The 19,389-nt window shown below is 41.6% G+C and overlaps 1 protein-coding gene across 12 annotated transcripts in view; it reads right to left on the bottom strand.

Moving 5' to 3' along the window:
* Positions 1–19,389, bottom strand: part of INPP4B (inositol polyphosphate-4-phosphatase type II B) — a 444,727-nt gene that overhangs the window by 163,319 nt on the left and 262,019 nt on the right. For all 12 annotated transcript variants that reach the window (XR_009757936.1, XM_061584849.1, XM_061584844.1 and 9 more), the window contains one exon: positions 18,395–18,474. Coding sequence is in view for 11 of the 12 variants with exons in the window: in XM_061584849.1 (XP_061440833.1) it covers positions 18,395–18,474 (80 nt within the window). In the remaining variant the exon portion in view is untranslated. The remainder of the gene's footprint in view (positions 1–18,394; positions 18,475–19,389) is intronic.

Raw genomic sequence — 19,389 nt, 5'->3', positions numbered from 1 at the left:
ATGTTATTCCCGATCTCTATGTATGGATGTGAAAGTTGGACAGTGAAAAAGGCGGATAAGAGAAAAATAATTTGAAATGTGGTGCTAGAGGAGAGCATATGCAGACGATACCATACTCTTAGCAGAAACCAGTAATGATTTGAAATGAAAGTTCAAGAGGAAAGCACAAAAGCAGGACTACAGCTGAACGTCAAAAAGACTAAAGTAATGACAACAGAAGATTTATGCAACTTTACAGTTGACAATGAGTACATTGGACTTGTAAAGGATTATCAACACCTTGGCACAGTCATTAACCAGAATGGAGACAATAGTTAAGAAATCAGAAGAAGGCTAGGACTGGGGAGGGCAGCTGTGAGAGAACTAGAAAAGGCCCTCAAATGTAAAGATGTATCACTGAACACCAAAGTCAGGATCATTCAGACTATGGTATTTCCAATTTCTATGTATGTATCTGAAAGTTGGACAGTGAAAAAACGGATAAGAGAAAAACCAACTCATTTGAAATGTGGTGTTGGAAAAGAGCTTTGCGGATACTATGGACTGCAAAAAAGACAAATAATTGGGTGTTAGAACAAATTAAACCAGAACTATAACTAGAAGCTAAAATGATGAAACTGAGGTTATCATACCTTGGACACATAATGAAAAGACATGATGCATTAGAAAATATAATAATGCGTGGAAAAACAGCAGGGAGTAGAAAAAGAGGAAGGCCAAACAAGAGATGGATTAATTCCATAAAGGAAGCCACAGACCTGAACTTACAAGATCTGAACAGGGTGGTTCATGACAGATACTCTTGGAGGTCACTGATTCATACGGTCGCCATAAGTCGTAGTCGTCTTGGAGGCACATAACAACAACAAATTTATTATTATGATTATGATTATGATCATGATTAATAATAATAATAATAATAATAATAATTGCATTTATATACCGTCCCATAGCCAAAGCTCTCTGGGAAGTTTACAACAATTAAAAACATTAAAAACAAGTATACAAATTTAAACCATTAAAACTCATTAAAAACAGATAAGCAAGTTAAAAACACATGCTATTCAAATGCTGTTAAAATGCCTGGGAGAAGAGAAAAGAGGGTTAAAGCTTCAATGTGGGAAGTTTGCAAAACACTGCCCTCTTCAACATTTAAATCTGTCTGACTCCTACACGCAGGAGAGAAAAAGACTGAAAGCTTACTTATTCAGTGAGATGTTCAGAAAAGCAGGAAAAAGCACGTTTCTGAGCCTTGGGCCAGTAACTGCCTCTCAGCCTCAGAGGGAAGCAATGGTAAACCCCGTCTGAATACCGCTTACCTCTTACTATGAAAACACTGTTCATAGGGTCGCTATAAGTCAGAATCAACTTGAAGGCAGACAATTCATTTGACTCTACATTTTTGTCTTTATCATTCCTTGTCAATCACAACCCTGATTTCTTATTAGCTAAAAACCTGAAAGGGCAGGGATTAGAGCAGAACTTAGAGCAACCAAGAAGTGTTGAGCAGGCAGCTGACATTTTGGTGTGCATCTCTGGAACCAGACCACCTAGAAACTTAACTTTTTTTAAAATGAAAGCTGAAAGATTAAGGGGAGTCAGCCAGAGAGCCAGAGGGGACCCCCAAAAACCAGAATCTCCGGCTGAAAAACAGAGATCTGGAAACCCTACTCTGGAGACCTGCAGATGTCTTAGTCCAGCCTTCCTGACAGGTAGCATATAAGGAGTAAATTCCACCTGTTAATTTGAACTAGCCAGTAACTCAGACTAGGTTTTGGCCTCCCAATTCTGTTTTAAACTATTTAGGAAAATCCCTTTCTCATCTGAATTACAATAGTTAATTTAATTTATTTATTTACTACCCTCTCGTAAAACATCAGGGTTGTGTACAACAACATAAAAACATTAAAAACAATAGAAAGCAATTATAAAATCACTGGTTACTAAAAAATAATAATTATACAGCTGCATAGGCCTGTTGGCACAATAAAGTCTTCAAGAGGTGCCTAAAAGCCAATGCCTGCCGAATCTCTACTGGAAAAGTGTTCCACACCATGGAACTGGCAATGCTAAATGCCCAACTTTTGGTTGGGGTCAGTCAGACCTCTGTAACACAAGGGACAACCAAGAGTGCTCCTCAGAATGATCTCAGAGATTGGGCTGGGATGTAACGGCTCAGGCAGACCCACTGACCTTACTATAATTCTTGCTCTGTCTCTAGCTGCTTACACAACTGGCACAAGTAAAATAGGCCGCAGTAAGAAATCTATTTGTGCCAGAAGGGAATATGCAAAACAAATAGTGGTAGCCAAGTCACACATACCTTTAAAAAGCCCAGTTGTCACAACAGATGCACGAGTTAAAAGAGAGTCAGTTCACTGCAGATTAGAGTGTTTTGATGAAAATGCTCAACTTCTGACTCATTGCCAGTTTGTATTAAATATTCAGCTATTAAACTATGAATTACAGGCTGTCACACATTTAATCTTGTCTGTTGCTCGGAATTTCAGACGCAAAGCAACTATATGTAGCCTGTAAAACATACACTATAAGTAGGGTTGCCATATTCCAGTTCCACAAATCCAGGCAGGTTAATTTGCATATTATGTAAAGTATTTGCATATTATGCAAATATATGCATATTATTTGCATATTATGCAAATATCTGCATAATATTTGGATTGTCCAGTTGTTTTGTTTTTGTGCCTAGGAATTACCACCAAAAGCTGGGGAAAGATGTGAGAAATCTTTTTTTTAAAAGCAACATTTTCAGCCTTAAATGCCTAGACTCTAGTTTCCAACACTATGGAGTATTTATTGATTAAGAGAATTTATATCCTGCCCTTTTGCTGTTAAAAACAGAGCTCAGCACAGCTTACAAATATAATAAAAACAATAAAAATACACAATCAATATAAAAACATAATAAAAACACAAAATAGCAACAAACATAAAGTAAGTCAGGGCAGCAGTACGGTTAACCATATGATATATTTCAAAGATGTGGTGGGTGGAGAAAAACAAGAAGCCAAAATGTTAGGAAAAGGAGTCTTTCCCACCACGTGCTCAGTTCTAAATACTGTTGCAGCAAGCTTTACAAGTTCCTCCAGTATTCCACTGGTGCAGGCACTCAGACATTCAAAGTATCTGTATGTTTCTTATGTTTTATAAAAGCAGAGCTTTGCTTAACTCAAAATTTCTTCTCCCTTTGATCAACCACATCTACACAGGTTCCACCTCCATACTCAAAATGAAACTGGGCCTGGAAGTGTGCAATAACCCCACACATACCTTGCTAATTAGATTACCAATGCCAGGATGTCTGTCTTATCAACTACTCTCCTGCTCCCCCCCCCGGGCATCATGAAAGACCCAGTCCTGGGCTCAGAAAGAAAATAAATATCTGGTCCTCTTCAAAGTATTGATAAGCCTCTTGTTTTAATTGAAATAATAATTATAAATTCTTGCTCTTATCACTAATGGGAGTTAATTATCTTGTATATGCTGCTGTTGCTTCTATGGCTGTAACGGAGTGAGGTTAAAGATAAGTGAAATGCAAATAGGAAAAAAAAACACAGAAGGCAGTAACACTTTCCTAAATGTAATACCATACCAACCACAACAAGATTCCTATGAGTAAGGCAGAAAACTAAGCATCTCACAACCAGTCAGGATTCCTAACCAAAAACCAAAAATATGATAAATGAAGAAATATTTATATAAGCATGACTATCAAATATATTTATTATTTACACAAACTGTAAAGATATTTATAGTGCAATCCTAGGTTTATTTATTCAGAAGCAGGTCCCAGTGTATTCTGTGGGGCTTACTCAAACAGGGACAGAAATGCAACCTCAAGTGATAAGCAACTTCATTCACACACGCTGTTTTGCAACTGTTTATACTTGTTTTTATGGTTATTGGATTTTCAATGGCTTTATTTCTTGTTGTGAGCTGCCTTGGTTTTCAACCCTACCTCACAGGGGTGTTGGAAAGACTCCATACACACAAATGCACACACTGCAGATGTATAAATACATACAGCCCATATAATAGTTTATTGTCAAACCAGTTGGTCATTGCAGAAAAATCAGTATTAGTTTTAAAAAAATCAGTATTACTTTCCTACAGAATAAAAACTGTAATACCTAAGTAAGCCCTGCCTACTTGCTTTAAAATAGGACTGGAGAAGGGGGCAGAAAGAGTTAGAACACAAACACAATTCTGTTTTACATTCACTCCAAAGTCCCATTGATTTTGAGCACATTCATAACCATGTCTACTCAAAAGTAAGTCCTATTGAATTCAATGGGATTTACTCTGGGCATATGGGATTAGCATTGCTTTTACAAAAAGCAAGCATTGGGAAGGTTTTCAAAACACTGCCCAATATCTGACTCCTGCACACAAGAGGAAAAAAACTGAAATGTATATACTTACCCAATTTATGAGATTTTCAGATAAACAGGGGGGGGGGACCACCATTTTGTTTTCTAGACACTGACTCAGGTCAATGAAACTGAAACAATCCTGGCTTCTCTGATTGGCTGCAATGCTGAACGGGCGGGGTTAACGCTATAAAGTGCTGTAGTACTGTATACAGTACTGTTTAAAGAAAGATTTAACAGTCGGGGGGCAGCTGATGTTTTTATGCATATCTCGAGAACCGGACCACCTAGAAACTTAATTTTTTAAAAAAAATTAAAGCTGAGAATCCGGGCCACCTAAGGGGCTAGCCGGGCGCCAGGTGGCATGCATAGAATCCGGGTAAAACCCGGCTAACCGGGCAATATGGCAACCCTAACTATAAGGCTACAAAGTGAAACCTTACCCTCATCTCTCTCTTTTTTGTAGACCCCCCCCAACCAGACAAAAGACGAATTTATTTAGGAAGGAATAACCAAGATGTTCATGATTCACTCATTGAGAAGTGTGATAAAGGAAAGCAGAAATATACTCAATTTCAAAATGAATTGCTAAAGGAGTTATTCTGCAGGTTGTAAGGCTCTAATTGATCAAATCACTCAGTGTAACTGAGCAAAATAATCATACTCAGTTAGTGGAGGGGGGAATCTGCAGATTCATTTTGCTTTTTTATTATCTGAGACTGTTCCCATGATTTAATGCTGTACCTCTGCTCTTATTTTGGGAGTCCAAGGGTAGTGAGGACAAGCCCTACATATCTGTGGAAAAGAATGGATGAAATTTTGGTTCAGAATTTTTTTTTAAAAAAAATCTTAAACTATTTTCTTTTTATTTACATGATCCTGGATCTGATATATTGGACACCAGACTCTTCTCTACTGACTGGCACCTAAGACCACATGAACCTGTTCCCAGGAATTCCCCTTTGGAGTGGTAGTTATGTTCTTTTTTCTACTTAAACTAAAATGCTATATAATTCCGACAACTGGGAATTTCTAGTGTAGTCATTGCTTTCCCAGAAGTAAGTCCTACTGTGTTCGGTATGGATTATGTTCTGCTTTGGATTACAGTTTGAACAGGCTTTCAACTAGGGGGCTGGCAGAGTTTAGATAGAACTGCAAATGATTTAAGAATTTTTAGTTGATTATTTAATTTTTAACCAATTAAACGAATTATTAAAATGAATTTGCACATCACCAAAACCTCAATATAAGTCTCTTTTTACAATACCTAAAGAAGTATGAAGTAACAGTTTTTAGAAGATATGGCTGCTTTAACAGACTTTTATTTTATCTTCGGTTATTTCAGCTATATGTGTCTTTATTGTGATGCTTTTAAATATTTGTGTGGTTTTATTGCTTCTTTGTTTTGTAAGGCTTAGATACTAACAGAGTAAAAATCTATGTACACATGTGTAACCTAATGAACAAAACCTACCAATCATTATTAGAAAAATGTCATATTTAATATTTTCTTTTCATTCCCTATTATGCTAACAGACCAGAATGAAAATAGACTAAAAAAAGTATCCCTTCATCTCACATCTACATCCATTAAAATTTGCCTTCACTGGTTAAAATTTGTCTGTACCTATCAATCAAGTACAGGTTGTACGTCTGTGACATAGCATGTAAATCAGCAACAGCCATATGTATCCTGCTTTTCCTCCTTATTTATTCTCCTTAGAACAGAGGTGGGGAAACTTTTTGCCACCATGGATCAGATCCTTATCAGGATTGGCCTTGCTGACCAAATATGACAGACAGGCAGGGCCACCCACCTGAACCAGCTGACATAACAATGACATCCGGTGATTTGGTCCTTGGAAGTCCTGAAGTTGGGACTTCAAAGCATCTTGCAGGTGGCAAGGTATCCTGCCCCATCAGAAAACAGTCTGGACTCTCTTGCCCATCAACTTTGAAATTCCCTCCCCTTAAATATTGGACAGGCACCATTTCCATTGTCTTTTTGGGGTCTACTGAAGACCTTCTTCCAACAAGCCTTTTAAGTAGAGATATTTCCCAGTCTGCATCTGTATTGAAATTGTTTTTAAATTGTTTTTATTGTTTTCTCGCTTGCTGCCTTGGCTCCTTTTTGGAGGATATAAATTTAATTGTTAATAACAGCTACTGCTACTAATTATGGGCAGAAAGCTGAAGCTGCCTTCTCATGGTTAGCAAGGGCACACCTTGCTTCAGGAGGGCCAATTGAAACCTCTGGTAAAACAGAGGAAAAAAACCTTTACATTAGCAGGGGTTTCAATGCAAACCCCTTCCTGATCAGGAAGAGGTTGCCCCGAAACACCAAGTATGCTTGAACTCCCTGCCTATCAGCTGTTGTGTGGGGAGTTCCTGATTTCTGCTGGTGTCATGGCCCCATCAGAGGACTCCTCCGATGAGGATGACTCAGGAGTAACAGCAGCAGACCCAGGAGCAGCAGACCCAGAAGGAGACACGGAAGAGACTCCTGAGAATCCAGCTCCTTCTCCCCCTCAGCTGCAGAGCACCCCAGATACAGCGGAGGCCCTGCAGCCAGACGCAGACAGTGAACAGGATACTCCCCCCTCACCTGCAGAACGTAGACAGCAGAAGGTCAGGCAGAAGAGAGGCAGGCCTGTCCCCTTAAGGCCCAAACGCTGAGGGCTCACACCTGCTGTCAACCCTGCTCTTTATAAGGCACACCTTGGCTGCAGCTTGTTGCTGACTGCAACGTCAGGCGTGGCTTCGTGTATACCCAGTTCCCCTGCAGCATCTCTTGGACTGACCCCTTGGCAATTGATCCCGGACCTCTACTGACCTCGCTTCTGGACTTGTGACTTGGCAAGTAAGCTTCAGGCAGGCCTGGCCCTTATCAGGTTCCCTCCTTGTTGGCCTGGCAGATTTACAACCAGTCTGCCGGCTAAGGACTTCCCTTCCCTGCTAACGACCCCGGAATTTCCAACCCCCACTGCTGACTCAGTGCAGAGCTGACAGTTGGGTTCAAGTTTGTGAGCTAGTCAATTAGTTTATACGATTATCAGTTAAAGAGATGGTGCACAAGACGCTCAATCCTGCTTTCTGCAGCTGATCCAGCTGAGTATCCACCTTCCCCACACCTTACATCATATATGACATCAGATGTGGGGCAGGTGGCTTGGGGCAAAATGGCTTGGTGGGCCAAATCTGGCCCATAAGCCAGAAGTTCCCTGCCTTAAAATATTAACTACGACTTAATATTATATGCAGTTACTCAGCAGTAAATTCCATTTAACTGAATGGGTCTTACTTCCAAGCAGACATGTATAGGATTTCACTGCTGGTAACTATAAAGTTCTACTGCTTGAAAGATGAACTTGCATCCAAATGAAGCCTTCAGCATTACGTACAAATATATTTCCATCTTCTTCACATCTCCTTCAGAGGTTAAACCTTAAATGCCAAGCCCCACCTTCATGCATATTTTAATCTTCAACAAAATAAAGAGTTATAGTCTATTTCATGCATAACCAGTCATGGTTTGTTTAACAGGGCACGAGTTAAACACGAGTGATCAAACAAATCATGGCTTGTTTCTTCAAAGGTTTGTTTGTTTCCAGCTGTCCTTGCCTTGTGCCTTTGTAGTTTAGTGAGTGTCTGGGGTGGGATGGGCAAAAACCCATGATTAAGGAAGCGAGCTAGGTTCACACCTAATGCCAAGCCATAGTTAAAACAAACCATGGTTTGTAAGCCAACAACAAACCATGACTTCAGAACCACAGTTTTCTTAATAAACCATGGCTTAGTGTTATTGCAAATCAGCCAAGAAATCTGCAAATGTTAAATCAAGGAATGAAAAGGAAGTCTTCGTTTCAAAAACCACATGTATACCAATCAACAAAGAGCCATGTCAAAATTCTGGGAAAAATCCACCATTAGCATAATGTCACAACAGTGAATTTATAATAGCTAAGACACGTAAGAGTTTTTAGGCAACAGTATATGCCAGACATGTAAATAGGCAAATGAAAAAAATATCTAGCAAAAATTTGGCTTACACTACAATCCTGTACATATCTACTCAGAAGTAAGCTTCTCTGAGTTCAGCAGGAGTTCCTCCAAGATGAGTGTGTATAGGATTGCAAACACAAAATTACAGTAAATGAACAGAACTAAAAAGCCTGCAAAGTTCAATCAAATGACTCTTCAAAAAATACTGAACCACTCTACATTAGGATCTTTGTATACTTCAGTTCTACACTTAAGTGCTTTTTTGTAGGACATCCTCTAATCTGCCCCCATCTTCAAACCCAAATACGCAAAATAACAAACACTTGATTGCACTTGTTCTGTATCCTTTTTCTTTACAGTTCTGGTCACCAACATTCTGGGTGATTCAAGGCTTCACTAATTTTGTTCCACTATTTTCCACAATTCCACCAATTCATATAATATAATATCTCACAACTTCAAATCCCATACTGCTGTCTCCAAATTGTGATGTTCCCAGGGTCCCCCTATAAGGCCTTGTCATTAGGAGACCATTAGATAGTCACTAAGCTGTCACTGAATCCAGACTTTTCTTAAAATACCTGCTGCCACTACGTACTGATTTACAGAGAGCAGTAGGAATCTCGCTCTATATGCTTTCTTGAGTAAAACCACGCAAGACCTGTTTGGTGAGATATACCGACCCTTGAATCCACCCATACCAGAACAAAGATAGCTAAACTGCAAATATTTATTTTATTAGGAACATAATATCCAGAATAAGTAATAATTCTATACAGAATACTCAGAGTTCTAATATCCTATCTTACAATAACTCTTTTCCTTAGCAGCTATGCAAACTCTTTGAGACATGCCTTCACTATCTTATTTAACCTTTTTCCTCGTCTCCTCAGCAACTCTCTTTTCGAATTGTCATTCCCCAACCAGCACTCTCTACCTGCCACTTACTCTAACTCTACCCAGCATTCCATCACATTCCCCTGAAGTCAATCATTTGTCCACTCACTCCACTTAGGAACACAAAGAAAAAGAGAAGCTGCCTGTACAATTGCATGTATATTCCGAATTATGGCACTTGAGAGTTTCAACTGGCACAGGTGTTACCCTCCCTAATAATATACACAACTACTCCTACTTGGCGGGTCGGCTCCAGAAAGTGGTGCTTGGGGAACATTGCTCGGCACCGTGGACTCTCCAGTATGGGGTTCTGCAGGGGTCAGTTCTGTCCCCCATGCTGTTCAACATCTACATAAAACTGTTGGGTGCGGTCATCCAGAGCTTTGCAGTGCGTTGCCATCAGTATGCTGATGACACGCAGCTCTATTTCTCCTTTTCATCTTCTTCAGGTGAGGCTGTCAATGTGCTAAACCGGTGCCTGGCTGCGACAATGGACTGGATGAGAGCTAATAAACTGAGGCTCCATCCAGACAAGACTGAGATGCTGCTAGTGGGTGGTTCTTCTGACCAGATGGTGGATGTCCAACCTGTTCTGGATGGGGTTGCACTCCCCCTGAAGGAGCAGGTTCGTAGCTTGGGGTTCTCCTAGAACCATCTCTGTCAGTTGAGGTAGCCTTGGTGGCACGGAGTGCCTTCTACCAACTTCGGTTGGTAGCCCAGCTACACCCCTATCTGGACAGGGATAACCTGGCTTCAGTTGTCCATGCTGTGGTAACCTCCAAGTTAGATTACTGCAATGCGCTCTACATAGGGTTGCCTTTGAAGAGGGTTCGGAAACTGCAGCTTGTGCAAAATGCAGCAGCCAGATTAGTAACAGGGACCAGACGGTTTGAACATATAAAACTGATTCTGGCCCACTTGCATTGGCTGCCTGTATGTTTCTGAGCTCGATTCAAGGTGCTGGTTTTAACCTATAAAGCCTTACACGGCTTAAGACCACAATACCTGATGGAACGCCTCTCCTGACATGAACCCACCCATATACTACGCTCAACATCAAAGGCCCTCCTCCGGGTGCCTCCTCCAAGGGAAGCTGGGAGTCTGGCAACAAGGGAGAGGGCCTTCTCAGTGGTGGCCCCCAAATTATGGAATGATCTGCCTGATGAGGTGCACCTGGCGCCAAGACTGTCATCTTTTCGGCGCCAGGTGCATCTCCCAGGCATTTTAGCATGTGTATTTAAATTGCTTCTTAAAAATGTGTTATTAAATTTATATATTTGCTTTTAATGTTTTTAATTGTTGTAAACCGCCCAGAGAGCTTCAGCTATGGGGCGGTATACAAATGCAATAAGTAAAATAAATAAATAAATAAACTAAATCTTATGTATGTTGCTAATAAAATACACACATTGCTTTTGGCTGCAATCCTTGATGAAAGGAACAGATTTTTATTTTCATGACAAAATCCTTAATTCATTCTATAAACTGCCATTTCCATGCAGATTCACAGATTAAAACTATGAAACTCTATGCAGAGTTTCTGCTTCTAGATAGTTCTAGTGATAAATAAAACATCATTGAACAGACTTTACGTTTGCTTTTGTTCACCCTAACATAAAATTTTATTATACACTTTCCCAAATTTTCTCTCTACTTTTCTAGAGTTTTCTCTAGTTTGTAAAGCCGAGATGACACCCATCAGCTTCACTGTGGCAAGTTATAACGAGAAACAGCTATCCAATCCATACGTCAGTTGTATAAGACTGAACTAAACTAATAAAGTTGATTTGTAAGGATAAAAAACATGCCAAGTCCCATATTAATTGTAATATTTTCTAAAGAATAAACACACAACAAACCTAATGGAGGTGTTTGGAAAACCTAGTTATCAATTAAGCATGCATAATGTGGTTCATATTTAATGCTTTCTGAATTCTTTAAATCTCTAAACTACAGCTTTTCATTTTTTAAAATCTTTATTAATTTTCAAAATAAACATACCCAACAAAATAACACAAAATGGATGATACACTATGTGGATCATAATCTTATTGCTTATAAAGATTACATTTTGATTATTCATAGTAAATTATTAACACAGTTTTCATTTTTGCATTAATACTGTTCCCTTCCTTTTCCTTTCAGTAATTCCTATCCTTTCATTTGGTGGACCATTAGTACCATATCCATGTGTATGCCATTGGCAGGGGGATCCCTGTATCTTGTAAATTTATGTCATTAATACAGTCATAACACATATAAATCTCAGCTTTTCAATCTCATGTCATATCTCAAAAATCTAATAGGGTAATAGGAAGCTGTATTATACGAAGTAAGATCCTCCGTGGCGCAGAGTGGTAAGCGGCGTTAACGCAGCCAAAGCTCTGCTCATGGCCAGAGTTCGATTCCAACGGAAGGAGGAAGTCGAATCTCCGGTAAAAGGGGTCGAGGTCCACTCAGCCTTCCATCCATCTGTGGTCGGTCAAATGAGTACCCGGCATACGCTGGGGGGTAAAGAAAGGCCGGGGAAGGAACTGGCAATCTCACCCCATATATATGGTCTGCCTAGTAAACGTCGCAAGACGTCACCCTAAGAGTCGGAAACGACTCGCACTATAACTGCGGGGACACCTTTACCTTTATTATACGAAGTCAGACCATTGGACCATCTAGCTCAGTGCTGTCTACGCAGACTGGCAACGGCTGTCCAGGGTTTCAGGCTGGGGCTCTACCAGCCATACCTGGAAATCCCAGAGGTTGAACCTGGGACCTTTTGCATGTAATACATGTGCTCTAACACTGTGCCATGGGCCTTCCTCATTGAGATGTATATGTTTTAAATGCACAATATGTTTTAGCATAAGTATTAAAATGTCTGTTAGCATAAGCAGCACACAAAAAAACCCTTTAAAACCCTTTAAATCACAACTTAGCAGCAGAAGCAATTTATATAGATATCTATTTTGATATTATTGTTATCTTTTCTTTTCTTTTTGGAAGTTGAGTAAGTTTGTATTTAAGATGTATGTGGGACACCACTTGCTTGTCAGACCTATATCTATCCTGGCAAGGAAGTAGTAAGGTCCTGGTCTCGTTGGTTTCATTACTAAGGGAAGGCAAGACCAATTGAAACTGATCCAATATGCAAGATAAGACCCCAAGCACTCAAATTCTGACTGTATTTAACAAGCAACCCCCAAGTACAGTCCAATATATACTTTTGTCTGAGTGACAAATTCATCAAAGGGAGAGAACAATGGGCTAGTATCTCAGTAGATACAACATCAACTGACCAAGTCATTAATTATCAAGAAGAGCTCCACAAGATGGCACTTTGCAGACACAATTGCAGCAGTTAAGAAAAAACATTACTCATTGTCATCATTGCTACAGCAGATTATCTATATCTGAAATATAATGTTTACCCATCTATTAACTAAGATATGAGTCATCTGTCCTCTATAGCTCCTTCCTTGATTAGTCAGTTATAGGGTCCAATTCCTTGGGAGGAAGGGAGAGATCATGCAAACCCCATTATTAAAAAACCATAATCATGGGTGTAATTGGTTCAGATGGGACACTGTCCCAGTTCTTTACCATCATGTAGCCTCTTCCATCATTACAGCTTCTTTGCTCTCTCTTTAAAAAGAAATTATGAATTTGCAACTTTGCTGCAATTCACTATAGATCCTTGCTAAATTTTGTTTTGTTAATATCTCTTAGCAGAAGCTAAATATGGATGTTTGTTAATCCCATGCTCAAGATTCATTCTCCTGTCCCCTTTTTTGGAAGCACATAACCAAAAATTTATCCAGATCTGTATGGATAAACAGATGGGGTTAAGCAAATTAACATTATTTTATATACACACACACGTGTAATTGTGATTAACAAAACGGAGGTTTTTATGTTTCTAGCAAAACGTTTTGGCTTCCGCCTTCATCAGCTGCTAACATGCAAACATAATGATACTGCTACCAAGGTGGCAGTTATAGAGCTTTGACAATGGAATGCTCAGAGGGGCTTCATTTGCAGAAGCTAAGCCATGATGGTTCTGTCCTCCCAGTTGAAATCATATGGTGCCAATGTGTCCAGGGTATATATCCAGGCAGGGTATATATCTATATAAGACAGTTCACTGTCTTAGTTAATGTTGTTGATTCTGTTGGCGTCGCTAGATGGGTTATGGATAAGTAACAGGCTGTGGTTTTCACTGCTGAAATATTTTGTAACTGGTTCCTCCACTTTTTTAGCTAAAGCCACTGATTTGGTGATTTCTGAATCATGTGCATAGGTAAGTTGTAGTTTTACCTATATAGTGGATGTAACATCCTGGTTATAATATTTCCAGAAGGAAACACATGAACAGAGCAAACATGAAGATTTGTAGAGACAATGGCCGAGTATAGACATAATGTTAATCTTTTACCATAGGAACAAGCCCTGCTGGATCTGGCCAAAGGGCTATCTAGCCCAGCATCCTGTTTTCACAGTGGAAATCTAGATTGACTATGGGAAACCACAAGCAGGACATGTTTGCAAAAGAAGTCTACCACTTATGCTCCCCAACAAGTATACAGAGGTTACTAGAGGTCATGCACGAGTAGTCATTGATAACCTCATTCTCCATTAGTTTGTCTAAACTCCTTTTAAAGCTATCCAAGTTGGTGGCTATTACATTTTATGGTAGTGCATTCCATAGATTGTCTATCCTGAATCTTTCAACATTTACTTATTATTTTAAAAATATAAACTTAGTTTAAGCAAGCTTGTCCAGACACAAAAATGTTGATATGTTTTAATCTCTTTTTAGTTTTAATTGTTTTTAAATGTTTAAATTACTTGTTTTTAACTGTTTTTATTGATAATTTTAGTTTTTCTTGTAAACCGCTTAAAGCTTTTGGTTTTTTCTACAATCAAGCAGTATATAAATTCTCTTAAAGAAAAATATAAAAATATACCACTTTAAAATCTCTAAGCAGTTTACATTAAAAAATATAAATATAAATAACATTCAATAAAATTTCTTAAAACCAGATAAAAGAAAACACAACTATATGCCAAACTGGAGGGCGCTCTGTCCCCCTGCTGGCTCCGATCACCGCTGCCGCTGCCGCTGCTGCCGGATCTCCATCTCCACCACCCTTCCCTGTGGGACTTCTGCCTGGCAGGACCAGGCCCCAGGTGCCCAGCCAGCTGTGACTGATTCCTACCACCTGTCCCTCTTTGGAGGGATACATAAGCCGGCTGGCTGAGGTGGCCTGGGAGACCCAGTGCCTGCAGGAAGAACATCGTTGCCTAGGGAAGGAGAGTCTGCTGCTGCTGCCGCCGGATCTCCATCTCCACCTCCACCACCCTTCCCTGTGGGACTTCTGCCAGGCAGAACTGCATCTTGCAGGCCCAGGCCCCAGGTACCCAGCCAGCTGTGACTGATTCCTACCACTTGTCCCTCTTTGGAGGGATACATAAGCCGGCTGGCTGAGGTGGCCTGGGTTTTTTTTGTGTGCTGTGTTTGTTTGTTTGTTTCTTTTTCTTTCTTTTTTCTTTTTCTTTTGGGGGGTTTGTTTTAAGGTTGGGTGCCATCCTGAGTGGTGGAAGCTTACATCGGGGCATGTGTCAATCACAGGGGAGTGATGGGGGAAGGGTGGGAGGCCAATGTATACCGAGGCTGGGCGGCAGATGCTGGTGGAAAGCTAGGGGCAGGCCACGTCAGGTAAGAGGAACTAGGGAGAGATGCATAATATCTGTCCCCTGTTCCGGGCCTGTCCAGAGCCAACAGACAGCTGGGGGATGCTTGACTCCATACTCTGGCCTTTGACTGCTGCTGTGCAATGCCAGGTCTGTTGCCCAAAAAACATCCCTCATCCATGATATGATATTGGATGAGGGCGCGGACCTGGCATGCATTACGGAAACCTGGCTGGATGAGGCTGCTGCTCCTATTCTTGCGGCCATGTGTCCGGCTGGGTTCTCGTATGCACAGCAGCCGAGGGTCGGTAGTCGGGGAGGGGGAGTGGCAGTTATTTACCGAAGGTCCCTGGTTCTCACCAGACCTCCTCTCTGTGAGACCAAGGTGGCAGACTGCATGTACTGGAGGTTGGGCCCAAAGGGCAGTCTAGGGATTCTGCTCGTGTACCGCCCACCCCGCTGCACGACGGACTCCCTGGCCGAGGTGCTGGAGGTGGTCTCGGCTGTACGTGTACAGTCCCCAAACCTGTTGGTATTGGGGGACTTCAATGTACATTCAGAGGCCATCCTTACCTGGGTGCCTCGGGACTTCATGGAAACCATGGCTTCCTGGGAGCTGCACCTTATTACAATGGGGCCCACCCATGTAGCTGGTCATGCACTCGACCTTGTATTTGTCTCGGGAGAGGAGGGGAGTGATCTGAAAATTGGGGGTACATCCATCACCCCCTTGTCATGGTCAGACCACTACTTGGTGAGGATGGACTTTTCGGTGCCACAAACCCTCCGTGGGGGTGGAGGACCTATTAAAATGGTCCACCCCAGGCGTCTGATGGATCCTGATAGATTCCTGAATGCGCTTGGGGACTCTTTGGAGCATGCACACAGCCACTCGGCTGAGACCCTGGTGGAGGGGTGGAATGCCGCAATCGCCAGGGCATTAGACCGGGTGGCTCCGAAACACCCTCTCCCCCTGAATAGAGCTCAGACGGCACCGTGGTTCACCCCACGGTTGCGAACTCTGAGGCGGGAGGTGAGACGGCTAGAGCGCCGGTGGCGGAAATCTTGCTCTGACGACGATCGGACACATGTTAGAGCGGCTGCGGCAGCCTATCATGTGGCAATAAGGGCAGCAAAAAAAGATTTTTATGCTGCCTCTATTGCATCTGCAGAGTGTTGCCCCAGGAGACTGTTCCAAGTGGTCCGGACCCTGGTCGGTCCAGTTGCTCCGGAACCAATGGAACATGCTACGGTCTCCTGTGACGAGTTTGCTAAACACTGCGGAGAAAATCGATCGTATTAAGAGTGTTATTCCGTGCACAGTGAGCGAGCCAGTGGTGCTCTGGTGGCGTGGGATCGGTTCCAGCTTCTTCCATCTGATGAAGTGGACAAGGTGCTTTCAACCTTAAAGCCAACCACTTGCTTACTCGATCCTTGCCCATCGTGGCTCATTATGAGCTGCAAAGATAGACTGGGTGAGGGGATCAAGATGGTGGTAAATGCATCCCTTAAAGAGGGAGTAATGCCATCACCGCTCAAGGAGGCAGTAATAAAACCAATCTTAAAGAAGCCCTCCTTGGATCCCCAAGATCTGAACAACTTTCGCCCAGTCTCAAATTTGCCATTCTTAGGCAAGGCGATTGAGCGGGTGGTGGCAAAACAGTTGCAAGTGCACTTGGAGGAAGCGGATTATCTGGATCCATTTCAATCGGGCTTCAGGCCTGGACATGGGACTGAAACAACCCTGGTCACCTTGGTAGATGATATGAAGAGGGCGTGGGATAGGGGCGAATGCATCTTCCTTGTCCTCCTTGATCTCTCAGCGGCTTTCGATACCGTTGACCATGTTATCCTCTTGGACCGCCTGGAGAGGTTAGGTATGGGGGGCACTGTATTGCAGTGATCCATTCCTTCCTCTCTGGTAGGTACCAAAGAGTGGCATTGGAGGATGAGGTTTCGGATCCTTGGCCTCTCACTTGTGGGGTGCCACAGGGTTCCATCCTCTCCCCGATGCTGTTTAACATCCATATAAAGCCGCTGGGGGCAATCATCAGGTGATTTGGGCTGCAATGTTATCAGTATGCGGATGACACGCAGCTCTATCTCTCATTTAAATCTTCACCGAGGTTGGCTGTAGAAACCCTGTCCAAGTGTCTGGAGTCGGTGAGTGGCTGGATGGGAAGGAATAAACTGAAGCTGAACCCTGACAAAACCGAGGTACTGTTTGTGGGAGACAAGGGAAGGCTGGGGGATATGGACCTGGTGCTCAACGGGGTACGATTGCCCCTGAAAGACCAGGTCCGCAGCCTGGGGGTCATTCTTGACTCCCAGCTGACCATGGAAGCTCAAGTCTTGGCTGTGAGCCGGGCGGCGCTGTATCAACTCCATCTGATACGGAGGCTGCGCCCCTACCTTCCCAACCATCTGCTCCCACCGGTAGTACATGCCCTGGTCACCTCTCGCCTAGATTACTGTAATGCACTCTACGTGGGGTTACCCTTGAAAACGGTCCGGAAGCTGCAACTGGTACAGAATGCGGTGGGTCGTCTGATTAAAGGCAGCCGCCGGCAAGATCACATCACTCCAGTGCTGAAGGAGTTGCACTGGCTACCGGTTGTTTACCGGGCCCAATTCAAGGTCTTGGTTTTGACCTTTAAAACGCTATACGGTTTTAGCCCAGTCTATCTGAAGGAGCGCCTCCAGCATCGTCAGGGATGCCGCTCAACAAGATCAGCCTCAGAAGACCTTCTCTCAATCCCACCGGTTAAAACAGCTAGACTGGTGAGGACTAGAGAGAGGACTTTTTCAATAGTGGCCCCCACCCTGTGGAACTCTCTCCCAAATGATCTCCGCCATGCCCCTTCTATGATGAGCTTCCGCCGGGCCTTGAAGACCTGGCTCTTCAGGCAGGCTTTTGGGGTGGGTTAGGTTTTCATTGTTATGGTTTTAAATGTTAACGTTTTAATGTATTGTTTTTATCTTGTACGTCGCCCAGAGTGGCTGGACATCCAGCCAGATGGGCAACTAATAAATTTATTATTATTATTATTATTATTATTATTATTATTATTATTATTATTATTATAGTTACTGAAACATAAAAGGACCTGTCCTCTTGTCCCATGACTACCAAGCTCACTCAGGAGTCTTTATTCAGAAACTTAACATTTAACAAATTGGCAGCATTATGGGTTTAGGGAGAGACAAACTAAAATGAAGTGAAATGTGATCACAATCAGAATACATGCTTCAGTATCCTGCAATTGACTTAAGCTTTCTGCATTGTAAGAATGACAATAGCTGAGACAGACATACCTGTAGTAAAGCTGAGTTTCAAAACACAGTCAAACAGCAGCTATTAAAATGTCACAGATTGTTAATATGACATGGTTTGCAATTGACAGAAAAAGACCTACCTCAGGCTCAGTGTCAGTGGTTGCTCCTTTGATTTCACCAAATCGCCTACTTTAAATGTAGCAGAGCCCAGAAAGCTTCGCTAGAAACCAAAGGGAATAAAAGAAAAGAGGATGAATGAGATGAGGTGGTGGAGGGGAAAACATCTTTAATGGTTTCTCTTTCAACCCCACACCAGCAAAGCTTACCTTCGTAGCAAAAGAGAAATATTAAATAGGAAACTATTTTCTTGATCTATTATCCTGCAGAATGCCTTCACAGATCAGTGACACTATTATCAATAATTTGTTAAGCTGAGGTGGAACCTCTGTTTCATAAAAAAACAGAATGACAACCTGTCATATGGCTTATTCTTCCTATTCATAGAACTTTTATGTCACAAGTAAAGTTAAATTACTTTAAAAGAGAGAGTCTTTTACTTTTCGAGAGAGCCTTTTCAGTTGTGGCTCCTAGGCGTTGGAATTTCTTGCCTCAAGAAGCCCATTTGGCTCCCTCCCTGATGGTTTTCTGGAAACTTGTAAAAACTATTTTGTTCCTGAGAGCCTTTAAGAGGGTCTGATAGGTGAACCTGACACTGTCCCTACGTTCTCTATTTTTAATTTCCTATTTTTAATTTTTATCTTGTTGTCTTTTTATTAACTTTTCCCCATATATGCAAGCATATATATATATACATGTGGGTATGTCTGTTTGTATTATATATATGCAAATTGTATTTTATGTATTTTAATAATTGCATTTTATGTATTTTAATTTAATGTTTTGTCTTGTGTTTTTATTCTGTATAATTTTATTATGTATGTTTGTGATTTTATTGCAAGCCACCCTGAGTGCCCTATTGTGGGATAGAAGGGCGGGACAGAAATAAATAAATAAATCTGCAGAATTTTATGTCTGCAGTTATTGCTACAATAATTTCAAAAACCTTAAGGCACTATCATCCTCATTTGCCAAATATGAGCATATCTGTTTTCCAAAGCTATTTTATGTAGTATTT

Source organism: Rhineura floridana, chromosome 9 (assembly GCF_030035675.1).
Source record: "Rhineura floridana isolate rRhiFlo1 chromosome 9, rRhiFlo1.hap2, whole genome shotgun sequence".
Lineage (NCBI taxonomy): Eukaryota > Metazoa > Chordata > Lepidosauria > Squamata > Rhineuridae > Rhineura > Rhineura floridana.
The sequence above is the reverse complement of the archived record's forward strand: the minus strand, read 5'-3'. Positions and strand labels throughout refer to the sequence as shown.